The sequence below is a fragment of the Macrotis lagotis genome, chromosome 6 (genome assembly GCF_037893015.1).
Source record: "Macrotis lagotis isolate mMagLag1 chromosome 6, bilby.v1.9.chrom.fasta, whole genome shotgun sequence".
NCBI lineage: Eukaryota > Metazoa > Chordata > Mammalia > Peramelemorphia > Peramelidae > Macrotis > Macrotis lagotis.
In genome coordinates, this window is record NC_133663.1 from 80,621,597 (window position 1) to 80,645,139 (window position 23,543).

General features: G+C 33.7%; 1 protein-coding gene across 2 annotated transcripts in view; it reads left to right on the forward strand.

The window, feature by feature from the left end:
- Positions 1-23,543, forward strand: part of PTH2R (parathyroid hormone 2 receptor) — a 156,907-nt gene that overhangs the window by 128,918 nt on the left and 4,446 nt on the right. For both annotated transcript variants that reach the window (XM_074191487.1, XM_074191486.1), the window contains exons 10-11: positions 3,890-3,984; positions 21,873-22,011. In XM_074191487.1, coding sequence (XP_074047588.1) covers positions 3,890-3,984; positions 21,873-22,011 — 234 coding nt within the window. The remainder of the gene's footprint in view (positions 1-3,889; positions 3,985-21,872; positions 22,012-23,543) is intronic.

A 23,543-nucleotide genomic window follows, 5' to 3' on the forward strand; every position in this document is an offset into this window, starting at 1 on the left:
TGTCACAGAAAGAGTTAGGCAGAGTTCCATCTTCACCTATTTTTCCAAATAGTTTATATAGAATTAGAATCAGTTGTTCCTTAAATCTTTGAAGGAATTCATTTATGAATCCATCTGGCCCTGGAGATTTTTTTTCTTAGGGAGTTCAATAATGTCTTGTTAAATTACTTTTTCTGAGATAGGGTTATTTAGGTATTTAATTTCCTCTTCATTTAACCTGGGCAACTTATAGTTTTGTAAATATTCATCCATTTTATTTAGATTATCAAATTTATTGGCATAGAGTTGGGCAAAATTATTTCAAATTATTATTTTAATTTCCCCCTCATTGGTGGTGAGTTCACATTTTTCATTTATAATACTCATAATTTTGTTTTCTTCTTTCTTTTTTTAATCAAATTGACCAGAGGTTTATCAATTTTATTGGGTTTTTCCATAAAACCAGCTCTTGGTTTTATTTATTAGTTCAATATGGTTCTTTGCTTTCAATTTCATTAATTTCTCCTTTAATTTTTAGAATTTCTAATTTGGTATTTAACTGGTGGGGTTTAATTAGTTCTTTCTCTAATTTTTTTAGTTACATATTTAAGAATTTAAAGATATAATATATCCCCTGACAGCTGCCTTAAGTTTATCCCATAGATTTTGGTCTGTTGTTTCATTATTGTCATTATCTAGAATAAAATAATTAATTCTTTCTATAAGTTGATGCTTGATCTGTTCATTCATTAAAATGAGGTTATGTCTGGTATTGGGTAAGAAATAGAGTGGTGTATTAGTAGAATAGACTAGGTGCAATAACAGGAAATGATTATAGTAATTTGCTATTTGATAAACCCAAAGAGTCCAGTTATTGGAATAAAAACTCTCTCTTTGATAAAATCTGTTGGGAAAATTAGAAGTTTCTATGGAAGAAACTTAGATTATACCAACAACTCATACCCTATACCAAGATAAGATCAAAATGGATACAATATTTAGACATAAAAAACAATATTATAAGCAAACTGGAATATCAAGGACTAGTTTACCTGTCAGATCTATGGAAAGGGAAGCAAGTTTATGACCAAAGAGATGGAGAACACCGTTAAAAATAAACTAGATAATTTTGATTACATTAAATTAAAATCTTTCGCATACACATAACCACTATCACCAAGATCAAAAGAAATATAGTAAATTGGGAAACAATTTTATGACTAGGATTTCTGACAAAGGACTCATCTCTAAAATATACAGAGAACTGAGTCAATTTTTTAAGAAAGACAAGCCATTCCTTAATTGACAAATGGTCAAAGGATAAGCAAAGGCAATTCATAGATGAGTAAATCAAAGAAATCCTAGTCATATGAAAAATTGCTCTAAATCACTAATTGTTAGAGAAACGCAAAATAAAACATCTCTGAGATACCACCTCACACCTCTCAGACTGGCCAATATGATCAAAAAGGGCAATAATCAATGTTGGACAGGGTGTGGGAAATCTGGGACACTAATACATTGTTTGGCGGAGCTGTGAACTCATCCAACCTTTCTGGAAAGCACTTTGGAACTACGCCCAAAGGGAAATAAAAATGTGCATACACTCTTATCCAGCAATACCACTCCTGGGTCTATTTTGAAAAAAAGGGTAAAAACATCACCTGTACAAAAATGTTCTTAGCAGCTCTGTTTGTGGTGGCAAAGATATGGAACCTGAGGAAATGTCCATCAATTGGGGAACGGCTTAGCAAACTGTGGTATATGTATGTCATGAAACACTATTGTTCTATTAGAAACCAGGAGGGATGGGAATTCAGGGAAGCCTAGAATGATTTGTATGAAATGATGCTGAGTAAGATGAGCGGGACCATAAAAACACTGTACACCCTAACAGCAACATGGGAGTGATGATCAACCTTAATGGACTTACTCATACCAACAGGGCAACAATCAGGCATAATTTTGGGATATCTGTGATGGAGAATGCCAACTGTACCCTGAGAAAGAATTGTGGAGTTTAAACAAAGACCAAAGACTTTCTATGTACCTTTAATTTCATTTTTTTAAATTGTCCTATTATGTAATTCAGCTATATCTCATACTATATGTTTCTTCCTTAAGGATATGATTTCTCCATCATCACATTCAACTTATATCAATGCATACTATGTGAATAATGTAAAGACTAACAAACTGCCTTCTGTGGGGGTGGGGGGAGGGAAGCAAGATTGGGGGGAAATTGTAAAACTTAAAATAAATAAAACCTTTCTAAAAAAGAAAAAAATTACACTAAGAAAAATATTTCATTTGAGTTAAACACCTGGCCAAATCCCCAGGAGAGGCCCAGTCACTTAGAATTCACTAAGAAATGGACAGTTTCACATTATTCAGACAAGTTCTGACTTTTTTCCACATAAGAAGTTTTATTAACAAAGCCTGTGGGATTCCTGCAGGTGGACTGAGACAAGAACTTTAAAAAGCAAATCTTTAAATATGCAAGATATGAAATCTAGGACCACTTCAGGTGTTTGAAAGAAGGAAGAAATAAAGAGCAAGGTACATAGCCTAGGCCTAACATTGAAAAATTTAGTTTTCTCATTTCCTACCCTGTCCCCTTTCAACACTGAAGTAAACTATTCATTAACAATAGATGGGATTTATGTGCCATTTTGAAGTTTTTGAAGCATATTTATATGTATATCATTTAAAATAATAACTTAATAAAGAAATAAGAAATACAATTACCATTATACTTATCTCACTGAGAATAAATTGAGGCTTGGAAGTGCAGTAACTGGTATATGGTTAAATGATTAAAAGTTGTCATAAACAAATTTCAAATGCAAGTTGTTTCATTATTCCATATTGTTCCCTCATGTCAAAAAGTGCTTGCTGGACTAGATAGACAATATTTTGTACACTAAACATCTTATACCCCAAAGAATAACTAGATTTCTTCCCCTGGAATATGCACGTGGTTTCTGAGAGAATCTAGGTATATCAATGTTTTGCATGTCTTTTATGTTTGTATTTACTTTTCTGTTAATATATTCTTTTCTCTGGAAGACAGGAAAGCTCCTTGAGGTCAGAGAATATTTTATATTACTTTATGTGATATCTCCAGTACCTAATTTAGTGCTTGGCTATATTAGATATGTGATTTAATTGGTATAGAGGTCTTCCCAGGGAAGAAACTCCTCCTATCAACTGAACTTGGTGACTACAATTTAGAATAGTCTTCTATTGTATTGTGCTATGGAAGTGCTTATTTGGTTCTTTGAACTGAAATAAAATATTTATTACATAAACAAAATTCAATTTCATTTTAAAAATAAAGTTTGAAAAATTAAATAATTTACCCAGGGGTAAGACAAATATTATGTGTCAAAAGAGGACCTTGAATCCTTGTCTTCCTGAATCAAAAGATAGCTCATAATCCAGTACACCATTCAACCTTAATAAATGATTGTTAATTTTAAAAAAATCTTGCGTATAAGATTCATTGATATACCACAATTAAAGAATGTCATCTTATAGGTGCTTAAGACCTGTCAGAAATAAAGCAGTAAATAAATAAAGCAGTCAGTTTCTGTTTCCTATGTACTTCTTTTCACTCTTTGTGAAAGATATCTATCAACCAATGCAATGTTTAACTTTAAGTGCACAAGTAAAATGTACTAATTCATAGCATATATATATATATATATATATGTTATGTATATGTATATATTGGAGTTGTAAATAGATTGCATGGATCATTCTAAGATATTTAATCCAACTAGGAATAGGTTGAATGATTTTCAAGACTGAATCCCAGGATACGTACCCAGAAGGAAGGCTGATGTTTATTTATACAAAGCAAATTGAAGCATAACTGATTTTGTCTTTCTCATATTTTGTTTTTCAGCTGAACTTTATTTTATTCCTCAATACTGTAAGGGTTCTGGCCACTAAAATATGGGAGACGAATGCTGTTGGGTATGACACAAGAAAACAATACAGGTAATTCTGGGACAAAAAATCCATCAAAGGCTTGTGATGATGTCTCTGGGAAAGAAAAAATCATAAAGATTTAAAGAAACAAGCCTAAGTGAGACATGTCTGGCTTATTAACCTGTGCTTGTTTCCTTTGTTTCATTGGTATAATTAATTGAAAAGCTTGGATATAGTTTATGAAAATATAAGTGATATCTACAAACATTATTATTTTTACTGAGAAACATAACAGCATAAGTTTTTTTTTTCTCTTAAAATGGTTTAAACTGTTTTCTGGAGTACAAAAATAGTGAGCATTCCCCAGAAAAGATCAAGATAATGGATTTGATTTGTTTAGAGTTCTAGAATCTCAAATAAAATCTTGTTGATGGTCACCCATCTACCCAATCCCTGCTATAATACACAGATCATCTTCCCTTTATTTAAGAGAAGAAGAACCCAAATGAAGAAGTCCAATATATTTTGTAATAAGCAAATTTCCCCTAAATCCTCTTACTATATCATCTTTTTGTGTTTTTATTATTTCATTCCTAAGAACTTGCTATCTTTCCTGGGCCAATTTCCCCTGTGGAATTTATTTTTACAAGGTTACTTGTCTTTTTTTCTGAGTACTTTGAAATTTACTATCTCAAATCTATGGTGCATGTCAAAGTTATTCCTGGCTTTTCTCTCCTCTAACACAAATTTTAAGAGAGAATAATTGTTTCTCCATCTTTTCTACCCCAACAACTAGCTTTTCCTTTCTGGTGAAATCAGGCCCAGAACAGAGCTTCCACATATAAATTTTAAAGAATGATATCATTCTTAAAAAGGAATTCAGACTTTTGTCCAAATAATTAAAGACTACCATTAATATAATAGAACTCCTCTGTGACCCACTTTTGGTCTTTTCTTTGAACACCTCAATTTCCCCTTTCTGTAGAAATGGTATATACCATACTTATCAGTTGTTGAATAGTCACACTTCACTGAGCTTTAATTAAATGCCCTCCACCACACATTCCTCTTTTGGCTACTGAATTTTATTCATATAAATATAGTTTAATAAAATTCGATGCCATTCCAGACATACCCCTTTTTATACTTCTTTTATAACTTTCTAAAATCATATTCACTAATAGTTTTCATCACAGGAAAATCTTAACAACTACTTGAGAAGTTAAATTTGTCTCTTGTCATTAGGGTCTATAATTTATCTTGTTTTTATCTATATTTTGTGTATTTATATTTATATTTTAGTCCATAGTTCAATTATTAAATATTCGACATTTTCTTTGGATGTTGTGTCCTACGAATTTAGAGCTATCCTTCCTGCTAACTTCTTATCCTACATTATTAGAATCTATAGAATTTACAATTTGGTGAATATGTACATGTGATTTTTTTCCCCTTTATAATTAAATTTACAAGAAAAGCAATTCTGACTATCACTTGATGGGCACACTCCATTCCTGGTAAGGATTTTGTGATGCCATATTTTAACTTTTGGCATAGAAATCTGCATCCCATTCTCAACTGTATCTTCTCAACCAGCAGTTCCATTTCCAAATCTACCTTTCTCTAGAGAAGCCCTTATTTTTTAATCTGCATAAATGAAGCAAACACCACCTTTTGTCTTCAGGTTCTTGACCAAGACCTCAGAATTTTTACCAAAGCTTTCTAGATTCTTCTGGCAATATCACATTTATGTACACATGCATCCCCAGAAATACATGTTGACTATTTTGTAAAACAAAGCAAAAGATTCCTCTGTCAGGTTGTTCTCTGTCAGGTTTGTTCTTCTCAGGTCAACAAATAGTTGTTTCAATTCCTCTCAGCACCAAACACAAAACCAGAAAGGCAACATGATGTAGCGCAGTAGTATCAAACTTAAATAGAAATGGGATGCCCTGACCAGTACTAAAGGATCACTATAGACCATATATTGACTTCATTTTTCAATGTAAATGTTATCTATGTCTTAGTGTATTTTTATTAGTTTCATTTACTATTTCCCAGTTACATTTAATCTAGATCAGTCAATACTTGAGAGTGTTCTTCCTTTTTTTGACACCTCTATTGCAGGGGATAAGACCCTAAATTTGGAATCAAAGAAACTTCATTTTGAATCCTATCTTGAACATTTACTGACCTTAAGTTCTCTGCATATTGTTTCCTTAAATGAAAAAAAGGGAATTAGATCCACTGATCTTGAAGTCCCTTTCAACTCTAAAGCCTATTATCAGCAATCCATTTTTTCTAGATTTACTTGTCAGCACCTGTGGGAAAAAAGTATTACTTGGATGAAAAATCACTGTTTCCTTGTTATAGTATATAATATCCACCTCTTCAAGAAGAGTCTTGAAATTATTTCTTGTCTCCTTGTTATTCAGTGGCCATCTTCACCTTCTTCCTTGGACCATGTTCTCCCACCTCCTGAAATCTTGCTATCAGAGATAACTTCTTGTTTTTTCTTTACTTGTTTTTGATTTCACCTTGAAACCCTTGGAGAATTGCTATTACGATCTGCTAATGGGCATTTGTCAACTCAGGAGCTGTTACTTTTCTTCTCATCTCATTAATATCTCATTAAAACTTCTCAGTCATAGCAACCCTCCTTCCCTTTTTCTCCTGAACAACTGTCTTATTTTGTGATACTATCTTCTCACCCTTCTTAAGTTCTTCTCCTTTATTGACCCTCCATCTTTATAAGTTACTTAGCTCTTTCCCTAGTCCTTATTTTCTTCAGCTCTAATTCATTTTCTGAAGTTTGATCATTTTCAAATATTTTCAAATTCCATCTCAATTCTTTTTCATGATTCCAAAATCCCCCAAAACACTTCCACCATTCCTTCTCCTGTCTACTCCCACAAGGAAATCAAACAGAACAAGTCTGAGGGCATTGCACCATTCTTACATTTTTTTTATTTATCCAACTAAATTTTTCAAGAACCTTCAAATATACTGTTTGTGCTCTTCACTCTTAGATAATGAAGTGAACAACTTGAATAGTTACTTTTGCAATCAAATGCCTTCAAGCTAAATAGGAGTTCTAGATCTAACATCAGATTAATGGAGAATTTCATGGAAAAACCCAAAGGAAGACATATAAAAATGGCAACCTCTTTCCATAAATTTAATAAAATGAGAGCTTGAAGGTACCATGGAAATTATCTAGTCCAATTACATCACTTTATAGATGAGGAAAGTGATTTGGCCAAGGACATACAATGAGCTATTGACACAACTGGAATTAGAGTCTAACACTGCATGCCATCAGCCTTTCTGCTTTTCAAGAAGTGTTCAAGTGGACAAATAAGCAAAAGGGGGGAAAATAACCTTAAGAAACATTAACTAGGTCAGTATCTGTAATCAGTCATTGGGGTAATGTTTTGACTAAGAGTGCAGTAATGAGACCTCTGAAATGCAGAGGGAAAAATGAAATTTTCTCAGTCCTGCTACCCCCTCACCATGATAGTCATATAGTAACTAATGCAGATTGAGAGATGGAACAAATATTTGTTCCTTCACAATTCCTTAGATTTTAATATCATTAGCAGTAAGGAAAATTCTGGTCTTATACCATATCTCACAAATGGAAGAAAACATCAAACACCAGATAACATCAGTTCTGCTTCTTCATTGCTTATTCATCTACCTTTCTCCTCATGTTCACCCATGATTAATCTTCTCTGTTTTCTTTAATGCTTTCTTTCTTAAACACCCATATAAAATATGAAGTTTTTGGTGTTGCTATCTTAGCCAAAACAGAGAATTTTAAATTTCATATTTGTTTTTGGAAGAATTTGAATACTCCTTCCCACTTAGGAACTGGTGGTTGTTCTGAGGAGTGCTCACTCCTCCAAGTAGGACTAGATCTAGAGTTTCTTTTCTTAAACAGAAACTATTTGCTACCATATAGACACCCCTTTAAAGAATGGCAATACTTAGAATTTTAATTCATGATTTGTAGTAGTAGAAGGGCACTGAGTTTGAGTTCCAGGTCTGCCATTTACTATCTTATTTGGGGGAACTTGGATAACTAACTTCATCGCCCTAAATCTGAGGGTTCTCATCCTTGGACTAGAAAATCTACAATATTCATTCTAGCTCTAAAATTTTGACTTTCTTCAAGACTCAGCTCAAATGCTACCTTAAAGAGAAGGCTTTTATCCCAATCTCCCCTTCACCCTTCTCCAGTTACTAGTATCTTCCATTCAAAGTTAATTTTTTGTCTATTCTATATGCCATATATATGCCTATTTTTTGTGTATTCTCTTGCATTAGAATGTAAACTCTTTTAATTTAGTTACTACTTAAATTTTTTAATCAGAACTTAGCAAATTGCCTGAAGTAAAAGAACCACTTAATAAATAATTGCTAATTGAATGTTTGGACCTACAACAAATATTTCTTCATCTCTGAAGAGAGAAGCATTCTAACCATTCCTGATTTAAACCTTCAAAATCAAATTATCCATGATCAATTAATAAGCAAGTATTTATTAAACCCTAGATAGGCAATCAGTATTCAATAAATGTTGAGCACATATGTGCCAGATACTGTTATAATCACTGGGAATGCAAAAGATAGTACCTGATCTCAAGGAGTTCATAATTTAATGGGAAACAAATTCAAAGAATGAAATAATCCCAACTCTAAAGAAGTTTGTCTAACAGGTAAGAGGTAAGTGTATAAATGAATGCAGAAAAACTACAAAGAAATCAAGTACAAATACTTTATAAATATGCAATATTTATATATATATATATATATATATATACATATATATATATAATTTTAAAAACAATGTAGGGGCTGCTAGGTGGTGTAGTGGATAAAGCACCGGCCCTGGAGTCAGGAGTACCTGGGTTCAAATCCGGTCTCAGACACTTAATAATTACCTAGCTATGTGGCCTTGGGCAAGCCACTTAACCCCGTTTGCCTTGAAAAAAAAAACCAAGGTAGCTAAATACAAGGAAGTTTGGGAGAGTAGTTTGGGGGAATTAGTACAGGCTTTATGCAAAAGTGATACTTGAGTCTTATAGGAAGAGAGACATCCTGGGAAGTAGAAAGGAATAGGGATGTCATTCCAGGCATTGGATGATGACCAGTGACATTCCATGTGGTAATTTAAAAAATTAAATAATGTGATTGTGCTTTTGTGTAGATTCTAATTGGTTCTTTCTAACTGGCAAGTATTCTTGATTCTTTGTGAGTTACTAAATGTTCATAGCATCATTGATCTTTCTCCTAGACTTTTGTTCATCTGCTCTCAAGCCTTCCTTGAGAAGACCTTTTAAAAAAATATTGGGTTATTTTCTGGATCACTGATATCAGTCATTCTTCTTTTGTCAGGAGGAACTTATTATCCTTCCTCCACAAGCCAATCACTTAAGTATATACTGTCAGACAAAAATAGATTGAGAATAGGAAGGTACTGAAAAAAAGGAATTCTCTTTTCTTATGAAGAATTTATTATAGTTGTGGTCAAATGGTATAAGTAAATCTATGAATGGGAATTATGAAGATAGGATTTTTTTCCCATTCTACACTATATCGACTGTGAAACTCCATTAAGTGCTTCATCTATGAGCTCTCATCATCACCAGATGTTTATTCACTTGAGTTTCATTCTACAAACAAGGAGGCAGGAATAGTGAATTTATGTTTCCTATCCTGATCCAATTCTTGTTTTGAAAGTACATGCTTTTAACCCATATCAAGTGACTTGCTTTTCCATTTGGCGGGGGGGGGGGGGGGGGGGGGGAGTGAGGGGGAGGAAGGGAGAGAATTGGTTTTTAGAAGTTTTGAGAAGTGAATACTTAAACTTGTTTTTGCATATGTAACCAGTTGAAAAATAAAGAGAAAATTAGATTTAAACTCAGGAAGATGAGTCTTCCTGATTCCAGGGTGGGACTCTATCCATTGTGTCACCTAGCTGCACACTTGAAAGGTATTAGGAATTCCAAATGGTGAAAGAGAGAAGGGCTGGCATTCCAAGCAAGGAGAAAAGTTTGCTCAAAGACATAGAAAAGAGAGAAGAAGAGCAGCAGGTGGCATAATGAATAGAGTACCATCCCTGGAGTCAGGGGAACCTGAATTTAAATCTCACATCAGACACTTAATAATTGCCTATCTGTGTGACCTTGGGCAAGTCACTTAATCCCATTGCTTTAAATAAATAAAAAAAATTAAAAAAGAAGAGAGCAAAGAAACGTCATGTTTTCAGGGCAAGCATCATGAAAAAAAAAGAAAGTTGGGTGGCTAGGTGGTGCAGTGAATAGACCACTGGCCCTGGAGTCAGGAGTACCTGAGTTCAAATACAACCTCAGACACTTAATAATTACCTAGCTGTGTGGCCTTGGGCAAGTCACTTAACCCCATTGCCTTGCAAAAATGTAAAAAAAAATAGATATATATAAAATATGTTTTGCTGACACTCATAAATTCATATTTTGTTCAAAAATTAAATTTATATCAAAATATCTTTCACATTCTTTCTCATATAACTGAGTTGATATTAAATATAGTAATGTATAATGAGATTTAAAAATCTATTTTAATAAATATTTCCCTCTTGAACATGTTTTCATCTAATAAGCATTGTTTTGGTGTCTTGGAAAAGCATCAAAGTTAAGTAGGAACACATACACATGTACAAATTATCATTTCTAAAAATAAATATTCCCTTCTAATAAGCAGAAATATCTTATTTTTAAAATGATTCTAAAATAAAATGTATTAACTCAGCTATTCTAAGGCTGATGTTCTGAGAACAAATCAAGTAATCTAGAAAATTTAAGATAAAAAGGTTTTTTATTAATTATCTTGTCAGACCTTTGGCAAGATAACAGGTTAGAATTCTTATCAAGAACAAGTCATATTTAAAATCCAAACTATCATACAAGTTTTTCAATAATTTAAGCATTTAATAATTTAAGTACTTGAAAGTAAAATTGTCCCCCTCTGAGTTTTACTTCAACAGTATGTTTATTCACCTTCTCAGGAAGACCCCCCCCAAAACTCTTCCTGCATTTTGTGATTTCTGCCAGATCCTTCTCTATGTGTATTTTCCTTAATCATTTCATAGATATTAATTCCTTCTTATTAGAAGCTGCCTACAAAGCCTAACTATAATGATGAATATTCTAGGCAAAAATTATATATGGGTATAGATAGGTCTGACAATCAAGTCAGCATACTATTTCTAGGATATTGTAGCTATATAGGATAAGATTCAAAGTCATACCTAGAAAAGTTTTATCACTAAGCTCCATCTTAGTGACATCTATTAGGAAAGTATGAAGACAAATTACTGTGATATTTGTGAGGTGACTTTCTCACCTTACTTTTATAAAATTGATCTTAAGATTGTAAGTTTGAAAATTTTTCACACAAAATGTCGATCTAGTTTGAAATTTTGAAAATATTTTCTCTTTTGTTTTTGATTTCATCCAGAAAGGAAAATGGGAAGCAGGTTTGATTTTGACAAAACACCTCAGAGTGGCTTATTGTGATGCCCTACAACAGGGGTTCTAAATCTTTTCTATGTTATTTATCTCTTTAATAGTCTGATGGAGCAAATGGACCCCTTTTCTGAATGATTTTTATTGCTACTTGGAGGTTAAATTTCAGTTAAAGATAAGTGAAAAATGTTATCAATGATGCATGAATGCAATAGAAAAATATTGTGATAATAGATTATGAGAAATTCAGAGAAGTATGAGAAGACAAAGGAAATCATACAAAATAAAGAGAGTAAGATAATATTTTTAAATTCATAATTGGAAGCTAAATTTTTGTTAGCAATAAGTGAAAATAACTTTTCAGGTCCTCAAAATCAATTCACAAGTCTTTTAGGAATTTGTTGACCCAGGGTTAAGAACCTCTGCTCTAGAGTAAAGGTATGCCATTTTTTTCCAACTGGTATTTATACAAAGACTCTAAGGCACTAAGGGTAAAATTAATGTGGTTCCTCTCTGCTATATTGAAATCAATTAAATTATACTGAGTACCCACATTCAGCACGGGGCAAGTGGCAATTACATGATATCCCACAGAGAGTAAAGTCTCTGATTTCAGAGGATTTAAAGCCTCTCAGATATGAGATATAAAATAGCTTCAAACAGTATAGGAAAAATCAAATAATATTCACAATAATTCCATAGTATCCTTCTGAAGAAAAGAGTTCTAAAGATGAACTTTGAATGATGGAAGAAATGTACATTATGGGAATAAAAGTAGGCTATGATAAGGATGTGATGAAAAGAACTAGGGTCATGTAAGAAAAATCAGGGTGATCACTTGCAAATATTTATTCAATTGATTTTTTAAAATTTTAGCAAAAATAGATTATCAATATATCAAAAATTATTTGCTATGATCCAATTAGATTTATATTATAAGGAAGAATGCACATATTGGAAAAAGAATGGGCATACATTAAAAAACTAAAAAATTTCAAAATCCATTATATCAATAGTGTCATGAAAAGCCTTTGATAAAGCACAGGGGTTATACTAAAAACCCTCTAAAATAAAATGACAGAAGAACTTTTTTCATGGACTTTTTTTCCTTTGAGGTATGAATATATCATGTAGGATTTAGAGCAATACCTGAAAAATGCCTTTAAGAGTAAATATGCTAAATCTCCTTCCTCTTATCTTCCACTCATTTGCGGCCATATAAATTTTCCCTCATTGGGATGAAGAGGAAAATATTTATTTTTAGTAAGATAAAATATATGTCTAAAATAAAAAAGCCAGCACATAGGCAAAAAAACCACCAATAAACTCAATAGTATATAAAGGATGCTCACCTTTCTTCACTATAACTTGATATATTTATAGATCTAAGGAGAACAAAAAATAAGAAAATCATAGATATCAGCAAAGAAGAGAGGAAACTACCCTTAATTGCTACTGACACCATGATTTTCTTTAGAAAACCCTGAAGAATCAGCAAAGAAACCAAATGAAGCTACTGACAGATTCAATAAAGTATCATTATAAAATGAACCTTTAAATGTCATAGAAATTCTATGAAGCAATAACAAAATTCAGGAAGGAATAAAAGGGAAACATCATTAAAAATAACTATAAAACACCTGTGTATCAGTCCATCAAGCTAAATACATATATATATGAAAAGTATAAATACAATTATAAAAAGAACATTTTAAAGAAATAAAAAATAAGTTACTACAATGTAATTTAACTAACAATATTGTATAATCTAATAAATATATAGTACCAAATCAATTAAACTACCACTAGGTCATCTTAAATGTTTTTGAAAAAATAGTAAAATTCATTTAAAAGAACATGAAATAATAAATATGTAGGGGAGGGAGTAGAAATGCAATGAAATAGCACTTCCAAATTTCAAGGGATATTCGAAATCAATGTTCATCAGAACTAGTTGTGCTGGTTAAAATATAGAAAGGTAGATCAGTGGAACAGATTAGATGAACTACAATAAGTAATATTCAAAAACCCAGTGTTTAGAAAGCTCCAAAACTTAAAATGAATTGATGAAGAATCCATATTTGATAAAAATAACTATGAAAACTAGAAAGCAATTTGGCACAAATTAGATTTAAATGAACACCTTATACCATAATAACTTCCAATAGATTTATACTGATGTTAAATGTCACAGTATAAAAAAAATAAAAGAAAAACATGTGATTCCTTTTATATTTGTAGTTGGTTTAGAATTCTTTTTTTGGAAATAAAACAAAAATTTATCAAAGAGTTTACAAGATATTGGAAGGGAGAGAGAAACAACCAAGCAGCATTCAAGCCGCATATGCTGGGTCACAGGTCAGAAAAGACTGGGTCCCTGAACCAGGGTCCAATCCAGGTTTTTATCTCTTGCCTCTCATCCTGAAGGCAAAATATGAACCCCTTTTCTCTTATTGGACCAAGAATTAAGGAGAGGGTAAAGCCTAAGGAGATCAGGACACAAATTTTACATTAAACAGTGAATCAATGGTACATCAAGAATGGAGGTCTCCACCCAATTTGATTTGAGCAGCCTTTAAGATTACAATTTGTTTCTGTTACAATTATAATTCTCTACTTCTAGTCAATTTACATCTCAAGAGTAGGTCTTAATCACTTTACATCTCCACCCAATTTTCTTTGTTACATTCACAATTCTCTTCCACTTTCCCCAGTATCATACTCCCCTCAAAATTATTCAGGATCAAGATTCTTCTGGGCCTTTCAGAGTCCAGAGAATGATTGGTTGGCATCCTTCAGAGGCTGGTCTTGGAGCTATACAGCTAAGAGAAACAAAACTCAAAGGGAAAAAACTGAGCAAGCAAAAATCAGAGATATTATGACAGAAAAGGCTATTTAACAGAAGTCCAATAATTAGGAAAAACTAGGTCTATAAGGGACAAGAATTATACCCTATGATCTTAAGCCAGTATCAAAATACTTTTTATAAGAACATGGGTTCCAATATAACACAGATTTTTTGATGGATGCCACATAAGTTGCTAACAAAAGCTCAAAAATAGTATAAACAAATGTACAGAAAAGGCATTTTAAAAACTGCACATGTCCAAAAAGTAATTTGCAACAAAATGTTCTATTTTAGCTTTGGCTATGTTTAGAATGAACAAAAATTCTAGATGAAGAAAGAATCTATCCTTTAAAGCTGTTACATATGCCAAAAGGTATTATCCTGATCTACTGGCTCACTTTCACACTTAATTATGATGCACCTGGAATGATTATGGCAATTTGCTATTACAGAGCAGAGAGGGACAGGAGAACATGTTCCCTTATACAAACAATATTTTTCAATGAGCCAGGTAAGGGAACTTTTTTCTTTTTCTTTTTTTTAGAAAGGTTTTATTTATTTTGAGTTTTACAATTTTTTCCCCAATGTTGCTTCCCTCCCCCCACCCCCCCACAGAAGGCAGTTTGCTGGTATTTACATCATTCCTATAGTATGGATTGATCTAAGTTGAATGTGATGAGAAGAAATATCCTTAAGGAAGAAACATATAGTATAAGATATAGCAGAATTATATAATAAGACAACATTTTGTTTTAAATTAAAGGTAATAATCCTTGGTCTTTGCTCAAACTCCACAGTTCTTTCTCAGGATACAGAAGGCATTCTCCATCATAAAATTGTGCCTGATTGTTGCCCTGTTGATATGAGCATATTCACTAAGGCTGATCATCACTCCCATGGTGCTGTTAGGTCTTACAATGTTCTTCTGGTTCTGCTCATCTCACTCAGCATCAGTTCATGCAAATCCTTCCAGGTGTCCCTGAATTCCCATCCCTCCTGGGCTCTAACAGAACAAGAGTGTTCCATCACATGTATATACCACAGTTTGTTAAGCCATTACCCAATTGATGGACATTCCCTCAGGTTCCATTTCTTTGCAACCACAAACAGAGCTGCTATGAACATTTTTGTACAGGTGATATTTTTATCCTTTTTCATAATCCCTTCAGGGTATAAACCCAGTAGTGGTATTGCTGGATCAGAGTGTATGCACATTTTTATTTCCCTTTGGGCATAATTCCAAATTGCTTTCCAGAAAGGTTGGATAAGTTCATAGCTCCACCAAACAATATATTATTTTCCCAGATTTCCCACACCCCTTCCAACATTGATCATTGTCCATTCTGGTTATATTGGCCAAACTGAAATGTGTGAGGTGGTACCTCAAAGATGTTTTAATTTCCATTTCTCTAATAATTAGTGATTTAGAGCAATTTTTCATATAATTATGGATTGCTTAAACCCTCATAAAGCTTCAACATTTCTATTTATGCCTAGCAAGATGCAGCAGAAAGAGCTAGAAAGAGAAATCACATTCAAAGTAACCTCAGACAATATAAAATACCTGGGAGTCTACCTGTCAAGCGCAGATTCAGAAACATTTTGGAAACAATTATAAAACACTTCTCAGACAAATAAAATCAGACTTAAATAACTGGGCAAATATCAATTGCTCGTGGATTGGCCAAGCAAATATAAAAAAATGACAATGCTACCAAAATTATACTATTTGTTTAGTGTCCTACCAATCTAAATTCCAAAAATTATTTCGAGTTAGAAAAAAATTGTAAAGTAATTTCATAGGGAGAAATAAAAAGTCAAGAATCTCCAGGTATTTAATGAAATAGGTGCAAAAGAAGGTGACTTAGCCCTACCAGATCTAAAATTATATTATAAACCATCAGTCATCAAAATTGTCTGGTATTGGCTAAGAAATAGTGTGGTGGATCAGTGGAATAGACTAAGTACAATAGCAGGAAATGATTTTAGTAATCTTCTGTTTGATAAACCCAAAGAGTCTAGCTATTAGGATAAAAAACTATTGGGAAAATTGGAAGTCAGTATGGAAGAAACTTAGATTAGACCAACACCTCACACTCTATACCAAGATAAGATCAAAATGGATACAGGATCTAGACATAAAAAAAATAATATTATAAGCAAACTAGAAGATCAAGGACTAGTTTACCTGTCAGATCTATGGAAAGGGAAGAAGGTTATGACCAAGGAAGAGATGGAGAACATCATTAAAAACAAACTAGATAAAAGAACTGGGAAACAATTTTTATGACTGGTGTTTCTGACAAAGGACTCATCTCTAAAATACACAGAGAACTGAGTCAAAAAAAAAAAAAGACAAGCCTTTCCCCAATAGACAAATAGTCAAAGGATATGCAAATGCAATTTACAGATGAGGGAACTTTTAAGAGAATCCCACACCAGTTGAGGCTAGGGTCATTCTTTCAAAAGTCACTTTCTCTATCTGCAGCATTTAACATCAAACCCCAAAGGGATAAATGGCTTCACTGGCATATTGTCTTTCTACTTTAACAGACCTGATATCAGGCAGATCAATTATCAATATGTTGTGTTATAACAATTACCTTAAACCAGAACTTCAGGTTACTTGAGTATGAAGGAGAACCCAAGCTATAATTTCATATAAGAAATCCAGGAAAAAAAATCATAATTCAATTGTTGCTTAGGTACCCATGTACAGTGTTGTAAATGAAATGCAATAAACAGATTTTAATATGTAAAAACACAATAATCCTAATTCATATTTTTTATAAAATGTTTAAAATAACTAAATATCTCCTTCTGGCTAGGAAGTTGCCCATCATCTCCATACTTTTCATATAACAATTAGCTTTAGATTGCCATAGAGAAATCTCAAATCATCATCATCATTATATCTTCTTCGTGTACATAGGTGTTTTTCCCTCAAAGCTAAAAACCACAATTCGTCCCATTTTACATTACACACACACACACACACACACACACACACACACACACACAGCTAGAAATTTCTATACTTAAACTTTTAACTACTAGCCATCTTCAAAAATACAAATTATGACTTTCAGAATTCTTTAAAACCATTAGAACATCTTAGGTAACTCTAAATTTCTAATGTGTTATTGATTCCAGTGCAATAAAGCAAGAGAAAAAAAACAACTAACCAAGTCAATTAACAACATGAGTTATTAAATTTTACAAAATAATATTTCCATCATGATATTATGCATGAATCCACAGATGTATCCCAGAAGGGGACAATAATTTGTGATATTTCTCTTACCACCCCTTCAAAATAATCATAAATCAATTCCAGGCATTAACATTACCATATTCAAATAGCTTACATGTTCACAAGAGAACCAAACACTGTTAAGATAATATCTTTGAAGTTACAAAAGAATATCACATAAATGATAAATACATATACATATATTCCTACCATAAACACATGATGATAGATGATGAGACAAGGATTACAAACTTTCTCCCTTTACCAACAAAAGACCAAATGAGATTCTTGACAATTATCAATATTGATTTAACATCAAAACAAAACAGATTACAAAATTTAGTACAATGTTTCTCTTTCCCAAAAGAAATCAGTAAATTATATGATTCAATATTCCCAAATTGCTTGACATACAATTTTTCCCAAGTATATTTTCCTTCTTAATAACACATATAAATTCTCAAGACTTGTTACAAAACTTAGGTGACTAAATTACTTTCAGATAGTTTCTTCTTTCTCTAATCACAAATTTGTGACCTTTTCCTATCAGAGGCTTCCCCCCTCTTTTCAAAGCCTCTTGAGGGCAGGGAGACTGTCTACATTTACTAAACCTTGGAGTCTCCATTAACCTTAGTTGAATACAGCCTTCAATCAATATTAGGTTAACAAAAACTCAGCTCACAGCTGAAATCATTTCAAACTTTGCCATTTAACAAACTTTCAAATAATATAAGCTGATAGGCTCAGATCCCAACTTCATTAATTTCTTAAAATTAGACCCTTTCAAGCAATTAAATTCAAAAACCCAATCTAAAAGGAGGAACATTTAACTCAGGTAGCTATAACTGTTTCAGATCTGAATTACATGTACACACACAGACACAAAAAACAGAGACAACTATTTTGAATCAAATTTACCAAGGTGAGATTGATACCCTGGCCAGTACCAGATCTCAGGATATAGAAACATTCTCCCACCTCTCCAGGCCAGGAGAGAGATATGAAAATGTCACATTGATGTTAAAATACACATGTACATACACATACACACATATATATTTATATTATTTTTGGATGTACCAATTAAGACTAGTCAGAAAATAATTTTTAGAATCAATCAGAATTTCTTGAGAAACCTCTAATATGTTCATTAAATCTTGAAATAATCAATAGTTAAAATTAAATGCATTCTTAAGTAACTTTATAATGTTAAAACACAATTACTCTATTACAGAAATATTAGTTATTAGCACATCCTTAATTAAAAGATGAAATCTGAATTTCCTAGACCTAGAAAAAAAGTTATCTTCCCTTCTTTTTCTTTAACTAATTGACCACCAGGCTTCTCAATCAATCTTTCCATTTTCCCTTCTCCCTAGGGTGGAACTTTCTCAGCCCAGCTAAATGGAGCTTGGAATTGATAAGCACATGTAACCTAAGAAAAATATGGTCATTTTCTCTCTCTCCTCCCCAAACCAGGAAGAAGGCATGGGGAGTCCCCTATTTTAAAGAATGGGGGCAAAACAAGCTGGGGTTTTTTTTTTTTGGTGTGGTGGGGGGAGTCTTACCCTTCCTGCAGGGAAGCATGAATTCCATCTGAGACATACGTTTAAGTTTCAAAGTTCTAAAATGGAAGGTTTTCCTTCTCCTTTCCCTCTCCCCTTGCAAGGGGGGGGGGCGGGGAACAGAGCATGAGAGAGAGCATTTCTAAGAGAGAAAGAGAGCACCACCCAAAGATAATTTCTAGATGCTCAGGTATTTTGCTTTTGTTGAATCTAATTCCTTTCAAGGGGCAAACAAATAGCTGGGATGGGACTTTTTGGTACCAAGTTTTCCCCCCGTATTTTAATTCTCCATCAATTTATAGGTAGGCAAACATGTAAATAGGACTACACCAAACACCCTTCCTTAACAACCCTCTCTCCACAGTGCAGTATAAACCAAACACACCTCAGAACTACCTTTTCTCTGGTCAGTTTGAAAACAGGGCAGGCCCACACCAGTGCTACTTGAAACACCACATGAGATCAGCTTAACTGACTCCCCACAAAACTCAACCTTTTTCCATTTTTCAGGAAAAAGGGAAACACATGTATGGGATAAGAATACACTTTAAAAAAATATAGAGACTCCTCTGAGCCAAAAGGAAAGTTTATTTTGGCTTTTCTCGAGAAAAGGGCACCCCCCAAGTCTCACAAAAGAGAAGATCAAGGAGCTGCCCCCAGGTGACAGTCAAGCAAAATTATATGGCCTAGCTCGATTCCCCCCCAGCCCCCTCTCTTCCAACCTGATTGGTTAAGGTTTTCAGAGTTACAATCTTTAAGCAAAAAATCTATCCAGCAACAGAGAAGAATAAAAAGTTTTCATAAAATATTACCTCACCATCCAGAAGGTGAGGGTATCAGAAGATTATTTCTAATGACCTTCTGTTAAATGAATTAATGTCTGAGTATGCAAGGTCTTCTTAGTTTAGCACTTATCAAACAAGAGAAGGCAGGCTACTGTTCTCACAATCCATTATTAAATAGGTGGCTAAGACTGCAAGGTCTCTTCTCTGGAAGTATTCCATTATTTCCCTCCCTAACAGAATCAACGCAAGGTCTTTCTGGAAATAGTCCACTGTTTCACTCCCTAGCAGAATTGGGAGGTGTCTTCTAAGAATAGTCTAAGAGTAATAGTCTGCCTTTGTTTTAATGATTTTTAAACCTGAGAGGACTTCACTAAGAATATTAACTTTTAAGAGGGACTATTCCAGGGGCAGCTAGGTGGTGTAGTGGATAAAGTACCGGCCTTGGAGTCAGGAGTACCTGGTTTCAAATCTGGTTTCAGACACTTAATAATTACCTAGCTGTTTGGCCTTGGGCAAGCCACTTAACCCCATTTGCCTTGCAAAAAAAACAAAACAAAAAAAAGGGAATATTCCACTCACACAGAAGGAGGGCTAGAGGTCCAATAATTTTCCTACTTTTCTAAAAATCTAGGATCTAAAAAAGGGGGGGGAGGTGTTGCTTCTCACCTATGGATCTGGATCCAGTTTCCCAGTCTGGGCAGAGTATCCTAGCTGGCTCAACATTTATGGAGCCACTAGCTACTTGAATTCAGTTCTGCCTATGAGGAATCATTATTCGGAATCAGGAGTGGAAGGGTGGAGTGGAAATAAAAGAAAAATTTATTTAGAAAGTTACAAGACATAGGAAGGGTGAGAGAGACAGAGACAGAAACAGAGACAGAGAGACAGAAAGAGAGAGAGAGAGAGAGAGAGAGAGAGAGAGAGAGAGAGAGAGAGAGAGAAACAGCCCAAGCAGTACTGACTGGGCCACAGGTCAGAGAAGACTGGGGCCTGGTTTAGAATTCTTAAACAAATAAGGGACAGATATGAAGATAAAATAGAGAAATTTGATTATGTGAAGATGGAAGCTTACCAAATTAAAACAATACAACAGTGATAAGAAAGGAATTAATCATTTTGGGGGAAAATTATACCAAAAATTTCTTTGGGGGGAGAGAAGAGTTGCAAAGCAATGGAGTCAAGAGACCTGCCCAAGGTCACATAGCTACGTATTAAGTGTCTCATATCAGATTTTAACTCAGGTCTTCCTTACTCCAGGGCCAGTGCTCTATTCACTGTGCCACCTAGCTACTCCCAGAAATATTTCTGAGAAGGGGCTGATAGCTAAGGTATGTAGTCACCTAAGTACAAATTCAAGAGCCAATTCCTTCAATTGGATATAATAAAAGTATAGAAGAAAATAGTTCCCCCCAAAATTGGAAACTACCAATTACATGACTTTTTCCCAAAAAGCTATAAAAAGGGGTGGGGGAATTCAAATAAAAAACAATTCTAATAAACACTATTAATGTTGGATGGAGCTATAAAAATTCAAACAGTATCTGTAGAAATGTGAATCAGTACAATAGTATAGAAAGAAAGAGGAGAAGGAGCAGGAAGATAATTGAAGGAGGAGGAAGAAGAAGATAGAAGGAAGATGGAATAAAAATTAAGAATTAGCATTTATATAATATTCTCAACTTCACAAAGTATTTAAAAGTACTTTCTCATTTTCTCCTATCAACAACTCTGGGAACATGCTATTAGTTCTATTTTACTGATGAGGGAACTGAAGTAAACAAAAGTTAAATCACCTATCCAAGATCACAGGACTAGTAAGTATTTGAGACCCAATTTGAATATGAACATAATGGGAAAGGGTTAAATCAAGAAAGAGGAGGGGGAAGAGAAAGGCAGAGAAAGACCCCTAGATTCATTAATGTACTATTACTTTGGCAAATTGTGTTTATTTTAAATTTTCTAATTCTAAGAAAAAAATATGTCATTCTCTTTCAGAAAACTTGCAAAATCTACTTTGGTTCTGATCTTGGTCTTTGGGGTCCATTATATTGTGTTTGTGTGTCTGCCCAATACATTCACTGGATTGGCATGGGAGATCCGGATGCACTGTGAACTCTTCTTTAATTCCTTTCAGGTACAAGAAAGGAGATAAATGTTTGATTTTTTTTCCCTAATTTTGATCAATTTGCCTTTTGTTTTTTTTTTTGTCTATGTTCTCCACAAGCAAGTAAGAATAAAATGATATTGCTTCTTATGCTATAGATTTCAGGGCTTTGTCCAAAAGAGCATTACCTTTGAGAGGTCTTTCTCACAAATGAAAATCCAAACTCAGGCCATGTAGCAATTGGTTTGGTGGAGAATTAATTTAATGTGATTGTTAGATAGGATTTTCAGATGGAATAGAGACTTTTTATATTTGTCTAAGATTTTACTAGTTTTCACACAGATTAACTGATTTGATTCCCAAAGTAATCCTGTAAGAGAGTTTAGTGAGCATTTCAAGATTTTGCTGTTTTCCTTAAGTTGGGGTTCAGAACTGTGATTTCTTAAGTGTGTAACTTTCTCTTCTAATGCACCTAGACAACATTATTCTACCTTAATCTTGGAGAGTTAACTGATAATAATGTTTGTCCTTCATTTTTGATGAAGAGCGTGACATCAGGGAGGTGATGCCATGACAAACACAGAGGGACTGCTGTGCTAAGTTATCAGTATCACTTTCTCCTCCAGAACCATCTGAGTCCAGTGGCCAGATAGGAATAAGTCTGACTGGAGATGGTCCTGGATGCGAGGCAATCAGGGTTAAGTGACATGTCCAGGGTCACACAGTCAGTAACAGTCAAGTTTCTTTGAACTCCTTTCCTCTTGATTCCAAGGCCAGTGCTCTATCCACTGCATCACTTAGCTGCCCTCTGAGGGACTGATATCTTATCAAAGGCAGAATTTGATATCGGATCTTCTATGCACTAAACTGCTCTGCCTCTCAAAACAAATATCATCATCATTTCCATTTTATAGATGAGGAATCAGACTTAGAGAGATGACATATGTGACTTTACTAAATTCACATATCTTGTAAATGGCAGAATCGTGATTCTTTCTCAAGTTTCTGACCCCAGTACAGTGATTTTTTTTATTCCATCATACAATTTTTTATTGGGTATGTTGAAACTCTCAACTCTGATCTTGGTTCAGTACTCTACATGATTATTAAACCTGTCTGATGCCATTTTTAGACATTCTTAATTAGCTAAGAATCACAAAAAGAGACTACATAGACTTTCTTTTTTATTTTGAATTTTATTTATATGAAGCATATTAATATTTATATTAAGTGAATTGCCCAAGGACACACAAGATAGGCAATTATTAAGTGTCTGAGGCTGGATTTGAACTCAGGTCCTCCTGACTTCAGGGCCAGTGGTCTATTCACTGCACCACCCTAGGTGCCCCCACTACATAGACTTTCAATCATGAGACAGATAGAACTAATAGAAATAAATTTGGAAATGAAATGATGGTTTTATCATTGGTCTTTTTCATTTAGAAAACACACACACACACACACACACACACACACACAACCTACCCTAAAAAGGAAGACTGGTACAATACAAAGAGTAATGAATCTTGAGTCAAATGATCTGAATCCAAATTCCAACTCTC